Source organism: Salarias fasciatus, chromosome 23 (assembly GCF_902148845.1).
Source record: "Salarias fasciatus chromosome 23, fSalaFa1.1, whole genome shotgun sequence".
In the NCBI taxonomy this organism is placed as follows: Eukaryota; Metazoa; Chordata; class Actinopteri; order Blenniiformes; family Blenniidae; genus Salarias; species Salarias fasciatus.
Window position 1 is genome coordinate 28193583 of NC_043766.1, and position 21293 is coordinate 28214875.

A 21293-nucleotide genomic window follows, 5' to 3' on the forward strand; every position below is an offset into this window, starting at 1 on the left:
TACAGCTCCTGGCCCACCTGGAAAGTTGTTACTATCACCACAGACCCAGCCCATCCCTTCCACCTGCTGTACAGTCTTTTGACATCTGGAGTGTACAGGCCCGCTCCACCAGGCTAATGCAAATACAGTCTGAGCAGAGCAGCACCAAGCACCAGTGAGCAGCAGGTGGAACTCTGGTGCAGCAGGTGTGCTACAGTGAGCAGCAGTGAAGACCACTGTGCCACACTGTGCAGAAGGTGGTGCTCTGGTACAGTAGATGCACTCTCATCAGTTTTTTTTTCCTTTTCTGCATGTTTTTTTTTTTCTTGGAGTCATTTACCTGCATAATTATACATATATAAAAAAAGCTGCATCAAACCTAGACACTCGCATTCATTTCTATGAACTCAAGTTGCTTTTGTGCCATCTTGTCTTTTGTTTTGGTTTGGTAATTACTGTGGTACAGACTGGGTCCAGTGGTTAATGGCTGTGTTCTGTATAATGTATGCTATACCAAGAGCCAAGATCTTCAGCTATTGTTGTCCTTTCGCATTCTTTTGCTCATTCTTTGAGTGAGGGAATCCTCCATCTTTTTGTTCAAGCTTGCAGTGCTACAAGGTTTAATCGGCTGAAATTGCAGATTTTGATAAATATGCAAGATGAGTGTCACACAGTTGTCTTTTTGAGGTGATGTTAGGACTGCTGTTGTAATCTGGTTGACTGAGGTTATATTGATTGTATTTAAAACAAAATTCATATTGCATTTTTAAATGTAACTTCTTACACAGTGAGTGAACAAACCACAGGAACACAGAGACCGTAAAATATATCATTGAAAAGAGTAAAAAGTTATTTCTCCTGGGAAATTCATGTGATCACATTTGAAAGATACATATTCCCTTTTTCACTCCACTCTGTTTAGCTGCTTAAAATAGAACATTTCCTTTTAAAAGGAATTCATTTACAACAAATTACACGTTTATAAACACGATTATCACAAACCCACCTACAGTTCAAAGCTTCTGCTAATTTGACCATCAGTATTGTTAACAGTGCAGGTGTGTCTTTCACTGGTTCAAATATTTAAACAATCAAAATTAAAACCTTTTTGAAAATTCGTCAGAATACAGAAATTTCTCAAGCATGTCAGTGTTTTATTGTAATGAAAAGAAATCTGTTCTAATGAACATTTTTACACTAATATAATGGACAACAACAACAACAACAACAACAACAACAACAACAACAACAACAATGATAATAATAATAATAATAATAATAATAATAATAATAATAGAAAAGCTTAGAGGGGCGGGGCTTCTTCAAACTTTGGGAGCCCACCATAGACTGTATATATTGAGCCCACACACGATTCACTGCCCTTGCGTTTCCATAGCAACCGTGCACGGCGCTGGGGGACGCCTAGAGCGACCTGTGATTGGCCGGAGCGCAGCTGTCGTTCGGTTGAAATTTGCTCCGTGATTGGCTACTTTTCCTGTCTATCTAAAAATCTGTATTGTGATTGGCTGGCCGTCCCGCCCGGAGCCCGCCCTAGCAAGTAAGCTCTTGCAGTTGCACACTGGTCAGAAAAAAAATAGCGAGCAGAGGAGGTGGTATCACACACAGACTGGAGTTGTTTTCTAAAGTGGAAAGTTAATCTGACTCCTGACAGTTCGTGGGAGTTTTGTGCTGACTTAGATTTTATTTTCTCGAGCTTGCGAAAAAGTTGAGAGTCATGTAAGGACTTTTTGGCCTCAGGTGTTGTTGCTTCACGATGGAGGAACCTGTGACCAGGCAAGTTAGCTTAAGTAGAGGCTGCAGTTTTACTTTGTTATTGCAGTTCCTGTGGACTTAACGAGGTACTTGACAGACACGTCTTGTTGTGCATGTGTAAATCTGCAGAGAGTGTGAGGGGTCCCTGTCAGAGGGCGGCTCGGAGGAGGACATGCCCCTAACGTTACCTACAGATGGCAGCCACAGTGGGAGCATCAGAAAGGTGAGCCAGCACAGGGAAGGTAAACCTGGGCAAACGGGTAAACATGGCTCTCTATTACGTCTAAAAACTTAAAAGAAATCAATTTTAGCATTAAATATCAACCCAGAAGTATTTTCAAAGTTTTTCCAACTGTAATCTCTCTAAACAGTAACAATAACTTTAGCTATGTTTGTGGATAACTTGTAACAACTCACAGGCTTTTCGTCTTAATAGTTTGCTATTACGAAGTCGCTATCTGGTATTGTTCCTCTTTTCTCTGTGGTAATTTCTTCATTGATGATATAATGCATTGTCATTCTTTTTGATTCTGGAGAGAAAATAGATAAAAACAACTGTTTTTGCAGCAAATAGACTGACTACTCATACATTTGGGCATTTGCTTTCTTTTATTTGTGCACACTCTGATATTTTGTATTTTATCTATGTATCATTCATCCATGATTTATACCGTTTTAACAAACTGTCTGGGCTGATTGTAGCTGACAATGAGTTAGGGTAGGATACACCCTGCAAAGGTCGTCATATCAGTCACAGGACAAACAGAGAGACACACAGGTACACACACTCACGTTCACACTGATGAGCAAGTAAGAGTCACCAGCTAACCAAACATGAATGGAAATAAAATCATGATTATTGTTACTGTTTTAACATTAATGCCTGCATGTGCAGTGCTGCCACTTTCACCCTGACACCTATTCAAATGACTAAGTTAATATAAAATAATCAGTTTAAGGATGCAGAGAGTGGCCCTCCTTCAGACATATATTGATACACATCATAACTCATATCAAAACATAATGTTTCCTTAAATACCCAATGTGGTTTACTTCTACAGTTCAAAATGATTTTGTTGTTTTGTAGTAAATTTTACAAGCATTTTATAAGTCTTGTGTGAGCACAATGAACTGAATCTCTATCACTTTGTGTATTACAAACCAAGCTCATCAAAAACAAGAAAACCTTTTTAACTTGGTACATGTTACTCTTTAATTGATCTAATTTTGTTATGGGGGTGTTTGTAAAGTTTAATGTGCTTTGTATGTAGCTTTTTAGTAACTTGTAACTTTTTTACTATGCACAGTGTAATACACAGTATATCAAAAAGTGTGGATTGAAAGATGTGGGCAGTGATGCTGACTTTCTTGTGCACCTGTGTGGCTGTTTCTTGGAAAACAATAGGGATTAAAGACAAGGCCATTTGTTAACAGTGATTTGTTTTGCTGGAAAGATGTTAGGAGAAAGTCACCTGGTCATCCAAGGATCTGGACGCAGGTTTTAAGCCTCTGTCAGCACAGATGTCGAGCTGCCTCCATCCTCCTGCCCTCCTGAGGGTGGAGCAGCGGTGGGAGCTGGGCCAAAAGCCTAATCCATGCAGGCACTCTGAGGATTACTTGACGTGCGCATGCTAAACAAACACCTTAACTGGGTGAGAGGGAACGATAAAGATAAAGGGGAAAAAAAGAGTGTGAGAAAGTCATATGTGTGTATACACGGAGTAAAAGTCAGCTGCTTTGCTGAATCAGAGCATTATTGAAGTAACCACAGGGATGAGGAAAGGGGAGTATTCGCCATGTTTACAGTGCGGCTGGTCCATCTGTCATTTAGCTGAACATCTGTTTACCTTTAAGTGTGAAACAGCTGCATTGTATGACATACTGATGATTTTAGCTAGCAGACATTTTACAGTATGGAAGCTGTTGCCATGTTAATGAATTGCCTACAAAGGGAAGAAATCAGAGGGTGTTAAATCTTCAAACAGATGCACAGCTCTGACATATTAGCCTTGTTTGGTGATAGCTCTCTGCTCACTGGAGATGATAGCATGCCAAGAAAGTGTAATGCTTCTCACTCCTGAGCTCTCACTTTCTTATTGCTTTTGATATGATTCATCATACTTCGTCAAACTAAGCCTCTCAGTTGACATTCTATCAATCCTTAACTTATTTTCTAATCAATGAGCTTTATTAGTAAAATACTGCAAAAGCAGGAGTGAGGGAAAAAAAAGTCAGTGTGTCCCGCTTATGGTTGTGTTTACATCTTTACTAGAACTTAAGAAAGCGTAAGTACCTAAAAGGGAGTGTAACCACTGAGAGATATCTATTTCAGATGGGATGAATGAGCAAATAGCACCTTTATGAACACATTTGTGGTGTCGAGCACGTCCTATTACTGTGTGTTATGCATACAATTGTATATGTATTACACAGTTTGCAAACGACATGACAACAGGATGTAACATATGTGGAAAAAATCATTCTTATTTAGAAGCATTTTTTAATCTATAATTGAAGAAAAATGTGTGATTTTTGCACTTCATAACAGATTTGATTATAGAGAACCCTTCTTTATGTCTTAAGTTTCAACATCTGATTTAATGCTCAGCTTAATAATATGGGTTCATGAGCTTCATAAATAATTCCATTCTGTTTTTGTTTACAGTTACCACAGTGGTACAACTTTTTCTGAACTGGACTTGTAGGATGTTTCTTGTTTGGTTTGTCTTCATGAATCACTCAGAAGAAAAATTAATTTTCCTATGGCTTCGTCAGTTGTTTCCAACATGGCCGATGTGATGTTGGTTCACCTCAAAGTAGTAATACTGGTCATTGATAATACATTTTTAACTATGGGTGGGTACCGTTCACATTTGAATCGATACGGTACCAATTCCTGGTACCTTGCAATCGGTACCGGTACTCAGCAGCACCAGCTTGCTGTGCTTTTGTGTTTGTTTATGTGGGATTAAATGTTATTTTCTTGCTGGCTGCAGACGAGTCTCTAACCGATGCTAGTGTTCTAACGGTGCCAAATGCTGGAGTTGTAGCCGTAGATCTTAGATCTGAAGCTGTCAAAAATGCTGCACTCCTCAGCCCTGAGAAAAATCTTATGCTTAACCAGGTGTGTCCTAAGATTAGAAGTATTCCCGCCGCTGGACTTTTCGTCACAAATATTGCAGCAGACATGCTGGCTACTGACATGACGCTCTTGTTCGTGCAATGCTTTATTCATGTCCGGCACAGAGAATTGCCTGCTTTTCCAATCCCTCACAGTCACAAGTATGTGTTTAGGTTCCGAAAGATGGTTCCATTTTATTTTATGTGAATCGCTGTTCGGTAGCACTGACATAATTCTGTTGGTGCCTATAAAAGTACAGAATTCTGGACCCATACCTTCTTTTCAGCTAGCAGTTTATCCTCAAAGAAAAGAGACAAGAAAGTGTGAGAGCAGTTATTATCAGTAATGGTCAATTTGTTGTTCCTTTTTTTCTGCAGGGGTGTGATCCTTTTGCCCAGACTCAGCGCAGCAAACTGCAGCATCGGCGAGCTCGAATCAACCAGCAGATCAACAAGGAAATGCGTATGAGAGCCGGAGCGGAAAACCTGTTCAGGTGAGCAGCTGGCACTTGTTTTATCTATGCTGATTGGATCGTCTGTGATGCCTGTACAGCAAATGATGGCTGTAGTAAGTCCATAACCGACACATTAAGGGTATCTGGAGAGTGGCGATCTTTTATCATCGCCTTCTGAGTCGTAAAGAGTTTTTTTCCCCACACAATTTGTCCGTTTCACATTTTCATCTCTCTTCTTGTGTTTCTTTGCCAAGCTAATCTGACTTTATAAAATTGATCCAGGTTGGTCAGAGCTAGCTGTTGATTAGCTGGATTTTTGTGTTTATGGCCAAAACCAAAACCATGATTTTGAAAAGTTATGATGATTGTTTGTTCGACAAGGGACTTTGAGGAGTAATTTACCAGTAAATAGGGCAGAGGCGGGATGTGTTTGTGATGAAATGGTGAAAATAATAGCGTCTTGATAAGGACACATCAACCTGAATAAGATCAAAATTTGTCGATTTAAATTAAAATATCATCGGAGTATTTCTTAGTCAAAGAAATCAGGCTGCGACCTGGTCCTCAGTTGTGTGTATATATGCTTTGGTATTACATTTGTGTCTCTTATTTAAAAAAATCCTCAATCACCTGATTAACAGGAAGATTGCAGCGAATGGCTGAAGTTATGCTGTAGCAATGGTTTGTGTCTTTTATTCTGGTAAGAAGCTCGCTGTACAAGTACAATGGAGGGTTAAAAGAAGCTAATACGGTGTGTTTTGTCAAATGAGTTTACAAGCCTAATCTGTAGCTTCCAATGCTGATTCTTAGATTAACTGTTGACATCATTTATAGGAAATATCGTAAAGCTTCTTTCAGACAGGCCTCTCCTCTCCAAGATTGAGTTAGAAACACCATTCAGTCACGTCCGTATCAGTGCGTCTTTGTTAAGTTGTTGGTTCTGTCACGTTTGTGGCGCGGTCCAGTGATGGGAAAAGGTCAGAGGTCACTCCCCTCTAAAAGACACTCGCACACACACCAGCACCACCCAGTTTTATAGCTCTGTTTGTGTTCACTGTGTGTGAACGTGCATGCTCATATGCCTGTATGCCTCCTCTATGTTGTTTCCACTCTTTGTTTTTCTCTCGTAGTATTAGTTCTCGTAGTTCCCTAAAACTGAACTGAACATTGCATACTTTGGCACTAGTCAGCACCACTGTGCTGGCTTTGTGTCTTAAAGCAGCCGGCTGTCATTCACGCGGCACGCAAGAGCTTTATCACCGAAGAAAAGGAGGAATGAGAAAAGAATGGTGGCAGGGCATCAAAGTATTCCCTCTGAAAACATTAGCATCATCTTTATCCAGCTTCTCACCCCCTTTCTGTCTCCACGGCTTATTCTCCGTCCACGCACAGTCAGAAACATTTTCTCAAAGTGTACATATATGTGCATACATTTACATGATAAACAGCCCACTGTGCAAAACCCTGAGAAAATAACAGTTGCGGGGAACTTGCAGCCTCTTTTCACTCATAAAGATTCAACTTGAGAGGAGTAGAAAGAGGAGGAGGAGCCACTTAATTAAAGCAAGGAGCTACTTTGGGCCTCCTGAATAGAGCTGTGTCAGAATCTAACAACATCAACACAGAGGACACCAGTGTTTTATATTAAAGGCAAGCTCGCTATGATCCCCACAACTGTTTGGTTAAATCTATTCAGGTCCTGCTTTTAATCATAGTAGGGACACACGGACACTGTATATATGTATATAAGAAGGCTGGTAAATTGTTATTAGTTAAGTCTCTTTAGAACATGTTTAAAGCTGCAGAAACTTTGTATTTCCTCATTTCAGGCCTAAACTGATCGCTTGAAATTGAATGTGGTTTTATATATTGATTTTAATTGATTTATTTATTTTAATATTTGAAGAAAAACTTATCAGACAATCAAATTTGAGGAATATTATAAAACCTGATAAGCTAAGAACATAATATGAAACAAAAGTGAGTAAATATATGCACACAAATATGAAGAAGCAATAACATAAGCTGTAATTTCTTTATAATCACCTTTAATAATCACCTCATATCGCATCCTGTCATTCCATGTCAGCACACCCCAGCTTACCACAGTTACTATCTATATGTTCGATAATGCATCGTTTCTTCATATCGTCCCATACTGAGTTGTATTTTAGCACATGTCACTGTATCGTATCACACTCCATCAGATTGTATCATCCTGTACCCGACCCGATCATATTACACTGTCCCAAACTATCAAATCAACTCTATGATAGTGGATTGTACAGATTTGTTCTGCATCCTTTCAGACTGTATTCTTTAAGAGGTTGAATATTATTAACTGGGTGACAGTAAAACCCTTAAACGTACCAAATAACCTGTTGCAATTTCTGATATTTCCTATTTCCTTATATAGAAGACAGTTGAAGGTCCGGCGTTGGGTGGACCTCTGTGTAGTGTAGCAAACCTCTGAGTAGCTGGAATCTGTGCATTGTTAAATAAATAAATGATTGGATGACGATCGAGTCCACAAGAATGTTACCTCATTCACAACATCTTTTGGATTTCTGTGTGTAATGCCATTCAGAGGTGATGACTCAGTTTCAGGGAAATAAAACAAGCGCTCCTGCCCCTTTCTCTATTGAGGTGCTCAGTCAACGAGACAAAGAGGACCCCCACACGGCCCGCCGGCCTGTAATCGGCCGGCTTTGTGTCCACCTCCTGTCCTGTTCCCATGCACACAGTCCCAGCCCAGCTCCAACAAACTCATCCCCCACTTTATTTGTTTGGCACGGTCAGACTTTTTCTGCCCGGTCCTCCCCCTTTCCGGTCAGCTGGAATCGTCCACACACAAACACAAAACTTTAATTTTCACCTCACTCCCCCTGAAAATGCCCTGGAACTGGGTCATGGCTAGATCGCTGGTATGTGGGGGGTGATCAGGGGTTCACGATGCTAATTACTCTGCAGAGGGAGTGAAACTCATCAGGGCATGTGATTGGCTGGCCAAGACATTGCGCTACAGGAGGTTTTAGTTTAGGGACTGTAGTTGGTGTCATCCTGGTTAGTTCAGTCACGGCAAAAAAGTATGTGAAGTCGAGCAGAAAGCAGTTGTTGGTAAAGAAATAAGAGTTGTTTTCTCCTCAAAAGCCGTGGCATGTTGTGCATGCAAGTGGGTATGTGTGTGAAGGGGATATTTGGCTGCCCATTTAAAGCTGACTAATCAGATTGCCTTTGGCCTGATCCTAGATATACGTAGGTGTGTATGTGTGTGTGTCCTTGTGTGGTTGCAACTAGGTGGAAAGATATAAAGGCAGAGGTGAAGGTGAAGTGGTCTTACTTGGCAGGATAATGTTGTTTCAGAAGCTTTATTGCAGTGCTTTTTAAGCAAACAATACAAAGAAGTGGTGCTGAAACATTTCACTGGCCTATAAGAAAAGCACAAACATTAATGATGAGCTTTATTTTTCATTTACAGTACAGTGCAGCTACAGTGACGTTCACAAAAAGGCGTTCAGTTGAATAAGGAGCATTATCTTGTTTTAGTCATTTTTCTATGATAATAGAATTTTCTTGTTTGCACATGACAGCTAATGGAAGGTCTTTGTGTTCGGGACTGTTTGTTGACAAGAAAGTAATTTTACAGCCATTGACGTTGAATGTTTTGCCCTGTTTGCTATGATAAAAGCAAATGATGTCACACCGCTTGCCCAAAAACTTTGCACAATTGAACCCTTTCACTGCATTTCATACACTTAGCCATCCATTCATGCCCACTTCATGGAGACAATCATGACTGGGAGCTGGAGCTGATCCCAGCTGACGTCGGGCGAATGGTCGGGTACACCCTGGATGGGTCACTCACTGCTCTGAGAGTTGCATCGTGTATATAAAACCGCCCTTTCTTTTGTTCAGAGCTGGCGAATTTACAGTTTAATTGAGACTTTCAATGCTAAAATACAGGATGCTTGAGCACCAAGCTGTCATATTTGCCTGTAGATTATACATTCATTGTCTTTTATCTAACTTTAAATGAGTTATAGGGGACTGTAGTCTTACTAACTAAACCAACTATGTGCTCATTATCTAGGGAAAAAACATATTGTACAATGTTTTTAGAAGAACAAGAAGTAGTAAACTGTGTTAAAAGCAAAGATGTGATCAAAAACATTGTGAAGTGTGTATGGATTCATCTTTTTGTCCAAGTCAGAAAGTTATTTATATCCAAAGCAGTGAAATGTTGTTAATCTCTTTTTATGCTCAAGCCTCCTTCCTAAATCTCCTGCTGGATTTTATTTCATAGGCCCTAAAACCTTTTTAATTTTTCATCTACCTGTTCGAAAATGGAAACACTGCAAATTAAAAAAAAAAACATTATAAACCACACCATGTATTTCTACATGTTTCATGATGTTAGTGTCTTCACTGTGATGGATGGAAAAGTCTTATAAAAAGTTCTATTGCTGTGTAAAATTTAAAATCTTCTGTGTGCCAACAGGTGCTGTTTCTTTGGTCAAGTTGATGATTAGCTATCCATAATGGTTTCATCTTGAAACCTCCCTCCCTGTGTTTCTCACGCCTCTTCATCTTCTCCTCATATCGTCATTTGTTGTTTGTACAGTGAGGGGAACTTCTTGGTCTTGTATGTATCATCGGTCACCATGGCAACCCAGTGATGCCTCAGCTTTTCCAGTAACACCGTGGGTTCTTGACCTCAGAGAACTCACGACTGTGTGATCTGGCTTTACTCACCACTTACCGTCTTTTGTTTGTGTTTGGAGGGGTGGAGAGCCTTTGACCGAACGCACAGTGAATACCGTTTTTTTTTTTTTTTTAAATGCGTGCCAGTTTTAGAGTGTGTGAATAAAATGGCAATTGCTACTGCAGCAACACATCATCAGTAGGGTAAAACTAACCTGCCTCGCGATGGTCTAAACAATCCAACGCTTGGTGAATTCTGCTTTGCAGTGATAGGAAGAGCCGACATCGGAGGATCAAAAAGCGACGTCGCTGTGAACGCTTGGCCGCCACAAGCCAGTTCTAACAGCTCATGCTTAAAACCCAAAAAGTTCAGGATCGTGAGGCCCCGCTTTCACGGTCTGTACTCAGACTGAAAATCAAGATCAAGCGAGAAAAAACATCAAGATATAAATTTTTAGCCAGGTTGCCCAGCTCTAAGTGAATGAAGAAGAGAGGGAGAATAGTTTGAGTCGGTTGTATTTTAAGCAGATACATTTTGATTTGTCCCTGCTAAGCCTTTTTTTTTTCTATCACAATAAAAAAGAAAATCAGTATTCTTCTCTTGGCATCAAACAATACAGGATCTCAAACTGTAACAAAGACTACCCGGTAATATCATTCACAGTTCTCTTCATTTAAAGACCAAACCATGCATTTAGTTACTCATAAAATAAGGAAGAGGTTCCGTATATGCTGCATAGTAACCGTCATGTTTATGAATGTGGAATCTGTCATGATGGTGTACTGCTGTAAAACATTTAACTTTAACATTAAACTAACATGGTGACTGCTTTTGTTGTTTTTGGCACGTTTCTGTCTGTAGTCAGCATGCTCATCTCACAGTGAGAATACATGAGAGTACACTGTTAGCTGCTTTATGTGTAAATTTTCCACTCTCCGTCTGTGCATTTGTGCATTTTTGCCAGGTAACTCTGGCCTTCTCCCTTGATCCAAGGGCACGCTTGTTTGGTTAATTTGTGACTATGTGTTCTCCATGGATGAGAGTGTGTCTTCATGTGTTACAACGGGCAAAATGCTATTGGCTCCACCCTCTTAACCCCAATTTAGATAAGAGGTTAGATGGATTATTAACTAAATCAGAAATACCTCTCACAGAAGTCAGATTTTTAAAAGGAAATGCTTTAATTCGTCAACTAAACTAAACTAAACTAAAGCACCAGCAACTTTACTATCGGTGGCTAGTTTGCACTTTTCTCAGGATCACATGTTGTTTGCTGCTGATTTGATGTAATCAATCATTGTTTTGGATCTTTGCTGTGATCTCAGTTAAGTTTTTGTCATCACAACCTGGTAACGGATATGCCTTATTTTGCTAACATGAACCAAGGTTAAAAATCTTCTTATTCAGTCCAAACATGTCTTTTTTTTTCTCCCCCTTCAACCGTCACACTTAAATTTATGGTCTGCTGTAGGCGGTTGGCTTTGTGTGTGTGTTTTTGTGTGTTCTGTGGTTTTAAAGTGTGTGTCGTCTGCTTCTTCAGGGCGACAACCAACAACAAGGTGAAGGAGACGGTGGCCCTGGAGCTCAGCTTCGTCAACTCCAACCTGCAGCTGCTCAAAGAGGAGCTGGAGGAGCTCAACAGCAACATGGAGGTCTACCAGACAGACAGGTACACACACGCACACGCTCAGTCTTGTATTTCTATCCTTGTGGGGACCGTCCATTGACTCCCATTCATGTCTAGCCCCTAACCCTGACCCTTACCCTAACCCTAACCCACACCACAACAAAGCCTAACCCTAAAGAAATGTTTTTGCACTTTTACTTTTTTCAGTAACAACAACATGGTCAAGAAAACACTGTTTCTCCTACTTAGGACCGGAAAAAGGTCCCCACAAGGCACGTCGTTCCACGTTTTGCTATCCTTGTGGGGACATTTGGCCCCGACAAGGATAGAAATACAAGAACACACACACACACACACACACACACACACACACACACACACACACACACACACACACACACACGTGTGCTGTGTGTTTGCATGTCTGACAGCAGTATTGCCAACCTCAGGGTTCAGTCAGGGTTCAGGGGTCACTCAGCTCAGTTTGAGCTCCGGTGGGCCAGACCAGTGAAATGATAACCTCATAATCTTTACACACACACTTTAGATCAACTCCACATGTCTGACTGTGTTTCAGTGCAAAGATACATGAATATATAAATGGTAATATCCATTTATTTATTTATTAGACAGTGATATTTCATTCAGTATTTTTTTTTTAAATTTTTTTACAAAACTCATTCAAGTTGTAATTGAGTGTAATCTTAACATGCCATTTTAATTCTTCCAACTGGCAAATATGATGAAATCAAAAGTCATTTGGTGGTGGTGTGGCGTGCATGTTTTTAAAAATTCACCGCCATGCTGTGTCATTTCTGCTAATGACCCTTGTTGAGTAAGATAGCTTCGTTTCTCTGTTACACAGCTGTTGTCTTAGCTTTCAGTGTTCTGTTACATCTCCTGTAATGACTTTTATTGAAAAAGAGAAAAAAAGTGTATTCTTTGTATATTTTACATCTTAGAGATGTCAGATTGGCCCCTGGTGGACTGGTTTTGGCTCAGGAGCTATAAAGTCTACATCTTTTTCTTTAGGTACATTGCATTAAATCAAACTCCACAAGTATGAAAGCAGGTTGCACACACACACACACACACACACACACACACACACACACACACACACACACACACACGCATCCTGTATTTCCATCACTTTTGGGAAATTTACATTGACTCATTATTTGCTGCAGTTTCGCTCTAATCTGACATCAAAAACACAAGGAAGAGCAGCTCTAATAAACAGATTCATGTCCATCCGTCCCTCTTATTTACCCCGTTACCCACTTCAGGGTTGTGGGGCGCTGCAGCTGATCCCTGCTAATGTGATCTTGTGTACCTTGACACACTTTGGTTCGCGGAGCAAACATCAGCCGTCACATTTTCACATGGGTGATTTAAGGTCACCAGTTAACATGTTTTTGGGCTATTCAACAAAACTGAGAGCATGCAAAGGCCACACAGAAAAGCCCCGCCTAGACTGGAACCAAGAGGCCACACACACAACAAACACGGAGCACTCTCAGATTCAGGCGCGTGCAGGATTATTGGAGCAAGCCATCATCATCAGGATTAAAGTAATTTGATAAAACTCTGGAACTTTTTGTTTACAGGAGTCAGCATCTCTCCTTCATATGATCCTGAAGTGAAGGAAGATGGTTTTGCTGTGTTTCTGTTCTTCCAATACACACACATGGACATACTTTGTTCACGTGTCTTATTGAGACTTTGCATTAACAAGCTTCATCAAGCTTTACATTTAAAATCAGGCAATAGATACAGTTTAAAGTCTTCACACTCTGTATTTATAAGGCTTGATTTTTTTCCCTTTGGGACCCTGAACATAATAAATTGTCAGCTGGGTTTATTTATTTATTTGTTGTTTCAAAGTCAAGGTAAGGAGCTTGACATTTATAGTCCCGACCAGTGTGGAGGCTTTAAACTTGTGTGAGCCATCCCCCACAGGCAGCAGGGTTTTTTTTTCCCTCCACAGACCCCGGGTTAAAGGAGGGATAAATCCCCCGATTAGAGTGTCATTAATGACCCCGTGGAGCGCCTGTTTGTGGTCAGTGTGAATGGGAGGTGCTGGCTGCCGGGGGGTGGCGGGGCTGTAAGGGTTAACTGGTGGCTTTGGCTTTGCTTATTGGCAGGATAAAGCACTGAGTAGACCGCCTGCTGGGTTTGAAGCCAAGCAGATGGCGGTGCTCACTGGACAGTGATGACTGAGGCTTGTGCCGCCTGTGGACATCAGTGTTCACCTGGTTTGGCCTGTAAATAAACCACACACACACACACACACACACACACACACACACACAAAGGAAGATGTAATGTGTTTGTATTTTTTCACAGTGAAGCCATCAATGTTCCCATGATCCCTCTCGGCCTGAAAGAAACCAAAGAGGCGGATTTTACTGTTTCTATCCAGGTGAGGACAACAACCATCTAGCCGGGTCATAATTGATCATAATTTATTGGCCCATTATAGCTTTTGCACCTTATTCTCAAACTAAAATAAGTATATAAGTAATGAGTCCTTAGCGAACAGTGTAAACCTCCCTGCTGTACGTTCAGGTCAGCCACAGTAGTGGCGAGCTGGATATTCTCTCAGGTGTTGCACATTGTGAAAAGTCCCAGAACTGCTGCCTGAGATGATCTTAAAAGCATTGATCGGCGTTCATGGCTTAATGCGTGTCCATCATTCAGGTCAAATCTCCACATGAGAGGCAGACCTGTGATTGCATCTCTCTCTGTTCTTGCTGCAGGACTTCATCTGCGAGCACTACGGAGAGGACAGCGCGCTCTACGACAAGGAGATCAAAGAGCTTATGGAGCTCAGACAGGTTAATAAATGTGCCCAGTCCATTTCAAATACAACAAGCACCCCTGTGGTTCAGCGTGAGATCGGTTTTTATGAAGAATAATTGTCCTTCTAGCATTAGGCAGGCGTATCGGTGGAAACAGTGCAATAGTGATATATTGACTAATCGACATCTTCAGTTTACTTGAATATAAAAGACTGATTTGTTTAGTATGTCGAAAAGTGATTGCTTGAACTGAAAAATGTAATGTAACTCACTTTTCTGATCAGACTACTGTTGCCTGATTCGGTGTGGTCGTCCACTTCAACAAGTTAAAATGTAAAAAATGTTAGTAAGCATGTTGAAATGGGAATAATATTAAATACAGCAGATAAAAGCTGGGTTCATAAGTTGAAGTTTATGAATAACAAAGCTTAATCAAACTTTATTTGTATAGCACATTTGAGGTGTGAGGCAACTTAAGGTACTTCACGTCAACAAACATAAACTAAACGAAACAAGAAGAGCTGAGAATTTAAACAATAAATACGTAAATATTTTATACATAAAAACGTTTAAAAAAAAAATGAATAAATAAAAGAAAAAGTAAATGCAATATGACAGTTAAAGATGCAGTGCAGCACAGAAATGGCTGATTGGTTTACTGAGAGGCAGCCGAAGATGAAAAGGTCTGGAACTCTGTTTTTAAACAGTGCAGATCTCCAGCTGTTTGACAGGTTCGTGGCTGGATTTTCCAAATATGTGGTGCTAAGAAAAAAAAGCAAACAATTTCTCAGGTCATTGTCTGAGCTTCTGTATAAAACTAACAGTAAATAATGAGGTGGTGAAGTGGATTCATACAGTTTGCATTGGAGTATACAGCTAACATGATCCGATTCTGCTTATTATAACTCAACTGTCCGTCTGCCGGTGGAGAAACTTCTACAGTCGTGATCTTCAAGTACTGTGTGTGAACGCAGTAACGATGCATGCCTCACTGGAACAATCAGGTTGAATTCCAGTGCACACACGTCTCAGGGGGCTTCAGCTTTAGTCGAGCAGAATAGTGAAGTTTGGACTGGTGTGGTGAATGGCCTCACGCAGACTGAATGAGTGTTTGTGTCGTCGTGTTTGTGCGGCTCAGGCTATGCGCACGCCGAGTCGTAACCAGGCCGGCCTGGAGCTCCTGATGGAGTACTACAACCAGCTGTACTACGTGGACCAGCGCTTCTTTCCCGCTCACAGGAATCTGGGTGTTCACTTTCACTGGTAATACTTGATTGCTTTGATAGCAAGATGGGAAAAAAGTGTGTTTTTTTATTTCTGACAATTTGTTTCACAAATTGGTAATGTTCCTGACTGCTGATGTTTCTGTGATGACTGAACTGTAATTTCAAAAATTTTAATTTTCTGGGTTACAAATTAAAAGTTCAGAATCAGAATTTAGCCTGAAGCCTCAATTCATTTAAATTCAATTCATCTTTATTTATATAATATCAATTGCAACACAGTTCCTCCTCTAAATGAGGATGGTTTCTCTACAGACCACAGTGTGACAAGTGACTCTTTCTCGCTCAGGTACGACTCCCTGACGGGCGTCCCGTCATGCCAGCGCGCCTTAGCCTTCGAGAAAGGAAGCGTGTTGTTCAACATCGGCGCTCTGTACACGCAGATCGGAGCGCGGCAGGATCGCTCTGCGGCAGCCGGCATAGACCGAGCCATAGACGCCTTTCAGCGAGCTGCAGGTACAAAACACAATCACACCCGAACGTTCCAGCAGCTCTGGTTGTGTGAGACTCTGGACATAAAGAAGCTTTGTTATACACAGAAACAGATGAACCTGATGACCCCTGTCTGCTCTGTTGTGGCTTCTGTTGGTTTCTCCTCTTATTGTGTCATTATTTCTAATAAAAGCAGCCGGTGTGATCCACTACCATGTCCCTCTCTGCGTTGTAGGTGCATTTAACTACTTGAAAGAGAATTTCTCCAACGCCCCGAGTCTGGACATGAGCGGGCCGTCGCTTTGCATGCTGGTCCGGCTGATGGTGGCCCAGGTGCAGGAGTGCGTGTTTGAGCGCGTCACGCTCACCACGCACAGCGCACACTTCAGCTCCCACCTCCGTCTGGCACAGGAAGCGGCGCGGGTGAGTCAGGGAGCGTCCCGTCTGGCTGTTCAGGTATTACAAATGTGATGCACTCACCGTGTGTGTGTGTGTGTGTGTGTGTGTGTGTGTGTGTGTGTGTGTGTGTGTGTGTGTGTGTGTGTGTGTTCTGTAGGTGTCCGACGTTTACCTGCTGGTCCAGCAGACCATGACGCAACCCCTGATGAAGGACTACGTGCCGTTTTCATGGGCGTCCATGGTTCAGGTGAAGTCGGAGCACTTCCGGGCTCTGGCGCACTACTATGCTGCCGTTGCGCTGTGTGACCACATGTGTACGTAATGGATGTTTTCATTTGCTGTTCATGTGTGGGGCACTATTATTAAAAAATGCTCCTTTTCTGAAATGAGTAATAATAAAGTGAAAATCATCCCCCTTATATTCTTATAAAGGATGTGGCAGTAACTGGAACGCAGCACTGCTTTTGCAGCTAATCTCCTCATTGTGTCACTAAATGTTTGTCTGCAGCTTTGCACTACTATGCCCAAGACAAATTTCCCCATGTGGGATAATAAAGTTTAATTCAATTCAATGCTGGTGTTTCCACCAGAAGCCGTTGGGCATTGCTCTGACACCTTAATTTAACGACACATTTAACCCACAGCGTCTTCTGATGATGGCGAGGAGGAGGAGAGTGATGAGGAGGCAGAGAAGTCCTTCCTCCAGTTCTACGTCAGTGTTCCTGCAGGGCCGCCGCTCAGTCAGGTTTTACAAGATCCTGAAAAACGACGAAAACTTGGTGAGTTTGCTGCTATGAAAGATAGTAAAAGCTTAAAAGTCGGGGAAATATTCAGGATGGAGTTCATGTCGAAATGTTTAAAGATTGTTATTTAAAACTTGCATGAAAGGTGTAATTAGTCTATTTAGTCTGTTATTACAGTGCTGTAGTGAGTTTTATTTCTTAATTTTTGTAAACAATTAAATCTACCATTTCTCCTTCGGGACTGAGGACAGATGAGTTACTGGATTGACAGGACAGACTAGAGCTAGCTGTATATCTGTCAACAGAGTGCGATTGTGCCTGTCCCTGTGTCTGAAAGGTAAAGCCCACCTGCGGCGCGCCGTGATCAGACACGAGGAGGCCATGCGCGTCCACGGCCTGTGCAAGATCCTGAGGAAGATGGACATCCTGCAGGACGTCCTGTCCCTCACACACAAGCGCTCACTGGACAAATACTCCGAGCTGGACCGAGAGGATGACTTTGACGAGACCGCAGAGGCGCCAGAGATAAAGTGTAAGGTTTCGTCTCTCTGACAGTGACGGCGATCGTGACTAAATGCACAGTTTGTGATTTGTTACTCCGTTTGCAGCTCACACTCACCAGAAACCAGACATCACTGCACCCAACTTCTCCACAGTCCAAGTCACAGACATCTTCCAGAGACTGGTGAGACACACACACACACACACAGTGTGAAAACCGTAGGTAAAAGACTGACATTTCCTGTTTCTGTTCCAGGGTCCCCTGTCAGTGTTTTGTGCCAGGGCTCGCTGGGGCCCGGTACGTTTAATCTGCCTGCAGAGGAGAGAGGGAGGACTGGGCCTCACACTCCGAGGAGACTCCCCCGTCCTGGTGGCTGGAGTGGTGCCTGGAGGCTGCGCCGAGGCGAGTGGGCCCGCACCGGGGGAAAATAAAGCTTTTATCTGCCAGAGTTCAGCTTGACCTTAGACTGAAGTGCCGCCGCCGCTAGAGGGCACGAGGAAGTTACCACAGCTAATGAATTTTAAAGAGGTCAGAAATGTCGTGGCTGACAGACAGTCGTCTGTTGTTTGCTCTGTGCTGTTCAGGAGGCGGGACTCAGAGAAGGAGACTACATTGTGGCGGTGGATGGGGAGGACTGTAAGTGGGCCAAACACGGCGAGGTGGTCCACATGCTGAAGAGCTGCAGCGACAAAGGCGTGGAGATCAGCGTGATCACGTTGCACGCCAACGATACGCAGGTGAGGAGCGCTGCTGCCGTGACCTGCAAATAAAGACGGTTTCTTTTAACGAGGGGTGAAACGATGCATCGCCAGACAGTTAAAAATCCATAAGAATGTGACGAATTAAACCGGTGGGATAAAAAATGCATCATGACGCCATGAGCAAGAGAGCGGAATGTAGTTTTTGAGCGCTTCCCTTCCTTGCTGCTACGTGTTCCACACTCCATACATGACACAGAGAGAGGCAGACGGCCTGTACAGACGACAGCTACGTTCTGGCTGTGGCCTCAGGACATTTCAAACGAGGGGCCTGGCAGCATTTTGGCTTTTCGAGTTCGGAAAATGAAAATGGTGGGAAAGTAACAGACAAGGCCAAAACTATCTGCATACAATGCAATTAGGCTTTGATTGTTCATTGGAGAGATTTTTCATCGCAGTTCATTTATATGAGAGTTTATTGTTTTAGGAGGAAAAGTAGATATGCCTCAGTTGGTGAATTGCAGTCAGTTGCTGTACCTACTCCAGGAATAAAAAGAAGTTCACTTTGACAAGGCACGGAAAAGATAAGGAGAAAATGCAGCATTGGATTTTAACAGAAATAATGAAAAAAATTCAGTCACAGTTTGTTAGAATCATTTTGTTAAAAACAAGTCATGGAAAAAAATGTTGCTGTGGACATAGTATTGTGAATCTCATCCAATCGTGAGCTCAGTGAATCGTTACACGTGTTTCTTTTTGCCTCTTCTTGCAAAAACGACTGCCTTGGGCTCCTAAAAAACCTGTTTGCAGACATCTCATCGAGGATCTCAGGTTGAAGCTGGTCCTCAGTTACAGTTTTGAAGCAGTAATCAGTTTTCTTTGAACGTGCAATTTGAAATTCTTACTGTAAAGCATAATGGGGCAATGAGAACATTTTAGACGCAACTTTTTTTGTTGCTTCAGTTTTTTTTTGTTTTCTGTGTGGAATTATTGCCTTATTCCTCATTTGTGGGACAGAAGGATTTGGCTGAGTGGGACAGTGAAGTTTCTATAGGTGAGGCTGGTTCAGAGGAGTCAGTGGTCAGTACGGACACAGATGGAGAGGATGGACATGCATACGAGTGCTCGATGCGCACGCATGTGGCACTCGATGCCTCCGGGTGGCATGCATACAAATGATCTGCAGGCACTGACGTCACCATTCAAGACTACATCTTAAAAAAATGAAGTCATTTATATTAGTTAGAATGTACTGATCGGTTATTGATACATTCAAACAGGCAAACATTGACATGATTCAGTGCACTGCATTATATTTAATCTCTCATAACAATTAGTCTTTTTCTAATGTGGATGCACTGATTAAAAACACAGCAATCTCCATGATGAAATCACCCTCAATGTTTTTCTTAGAATGTTCAAATTATTGCAGATTTTGTGTGTGTGTGTTGCATAAATGAATACTGATTTAACTACATCTACAATGTGTTTAGCATACAGGATGATATTTTCTACAAAGACAAGAAGGCAATTCTTGACCTTAACCGAAGAAAATCCTTGGATCTGTTGAGAAACAAAAGACTTGTGCGAAGAAACTAAGAAAAAATGAGAAAAGTTTGTTAAATCCACCTCAGCGTGTTCAAATTTTTGGGAAGAATACTTCCTGTCACGTCATTTCCAACAAGCAAATTCCAGTCTTCATAATTTATGGCTTCCTGTAACGTCACTTCCAGTGAATGCCTTCTGTTTTATCGTAATTCGATATGGCGGCGGCGCATTGTACGAGTACCTCGGCACCAATATGTCCACCGTCTTGGATTCCGCACCAACGCCTCTTGATGTTTTCTGTGTGTTCAGCAGGTGGACAGGAGGATCATCATGCTGTCCCACTGTGGCGACAAAGAGAACAGTCGGCAGCGTCTGCTGGGTGGGGCTAAGGGCCAGAGCTCCGCCTCCCTGCTGAACTGGAACAGGAAGAAAAAGAGGGAAGGCAGCAGCGTCACCAAGAGACTAGGGAGCACTTTCAGCCTGTCGTTTGGAAGCATCCGAGACGCTGAGGCCATGTACTGAGACGGGACAGTGCCGGATCCACTCAGGGAGTCTGCAGCCAGACACGCGGTACGACTCGGAGCGACACCTCGCCGTACCACGGCAAACGGCTTCTGCTGCGGCCGACACAGACCGCTTGACTCCGCCGCTCCGCAGCGTTCTCACATGCCTTCGTTTCCCAATCAGACGCGTGGCGAGGTTTACTGTATTATTGAGTGGAGGCGTGTGCTGTCCTCATGACGTCCAGAATCACTCACTCTGCCGTCTGAATCAGGATGTGTCTATACCAGTGTCAGATCTGGGTCTGACGCCGTGTCAGGCACTCGCACTCGTTACGCCGCCACCCACTTTATGTCGGCAGAGCAGGAACCCAGTAAAGGAGGAGCAGCGGCAGCACTGCGGAGAGTTCTGACCCTCACACCAGCACTTGAGGCAGAATCCTGTGATGGTTAGTGTTCACAGTGAACCCAGCCTTTTTATGGAGGGATCCCATTTTTTACCATTGCTAACTCTGGCGACCCCCGCTCCCTGCAGCACTCGCAAACGGAAGGAACCTCATATAAGTACACCATCTGTGAAATACAGCTTCTTTATTATACTCTGTGACAGTGAGTCCCTTTTTTCTGAGGGTAAACTGTCGGGAGTTGCACCCTGTCTCAGCTCGCACAGCTTCAAACTTTCACTCACCAGTTTTTCACCCCAAAAGAAGCATCCAGTTGTAATTTCA

At 42.4% G+C, this 21293-nt stretch overlaps 1 protein-coding gene across 1 annotated transcript; it reads left to right on the top strand.

The window, feature by feature from the left end:
- The first annotated feature begins 1566 nt into the window (after window positions 1-1566).
- On the top strand, window positions 1567-20784 carry rhpn1 (rhophilin, Rho GTPase binding protein 1). The gene is made up of 16 exons (XM_030083762.1): window positions 1567-1773; window positions 1882-1975; window positions 5251-5366; window positions 11570-11698; window positions 14006-14081; window positions 14419-14496; window positions 15599-15723; window positions 16033-16199; window positions 16411-16598; window positions 16732-16888; window positions 17219-17353; window positions 17655-17849; window positions 17926-18002; window positions 18075-18221; window positions 18404-18556; window positions 20375-20784. Exons 1-16 carry the CDS (start codon window positions 1754-1756, stop codon window positions 20585-20587), a joined length of 2070 nt encoding a protein of 689 aa, XP_029939622.1. The 5' UTR covers window positions 1567-1753; the 3' UTR covers window positions 20588-20784.
- Window positions 20785-21293: the final 509 nt, after the last annotated feature.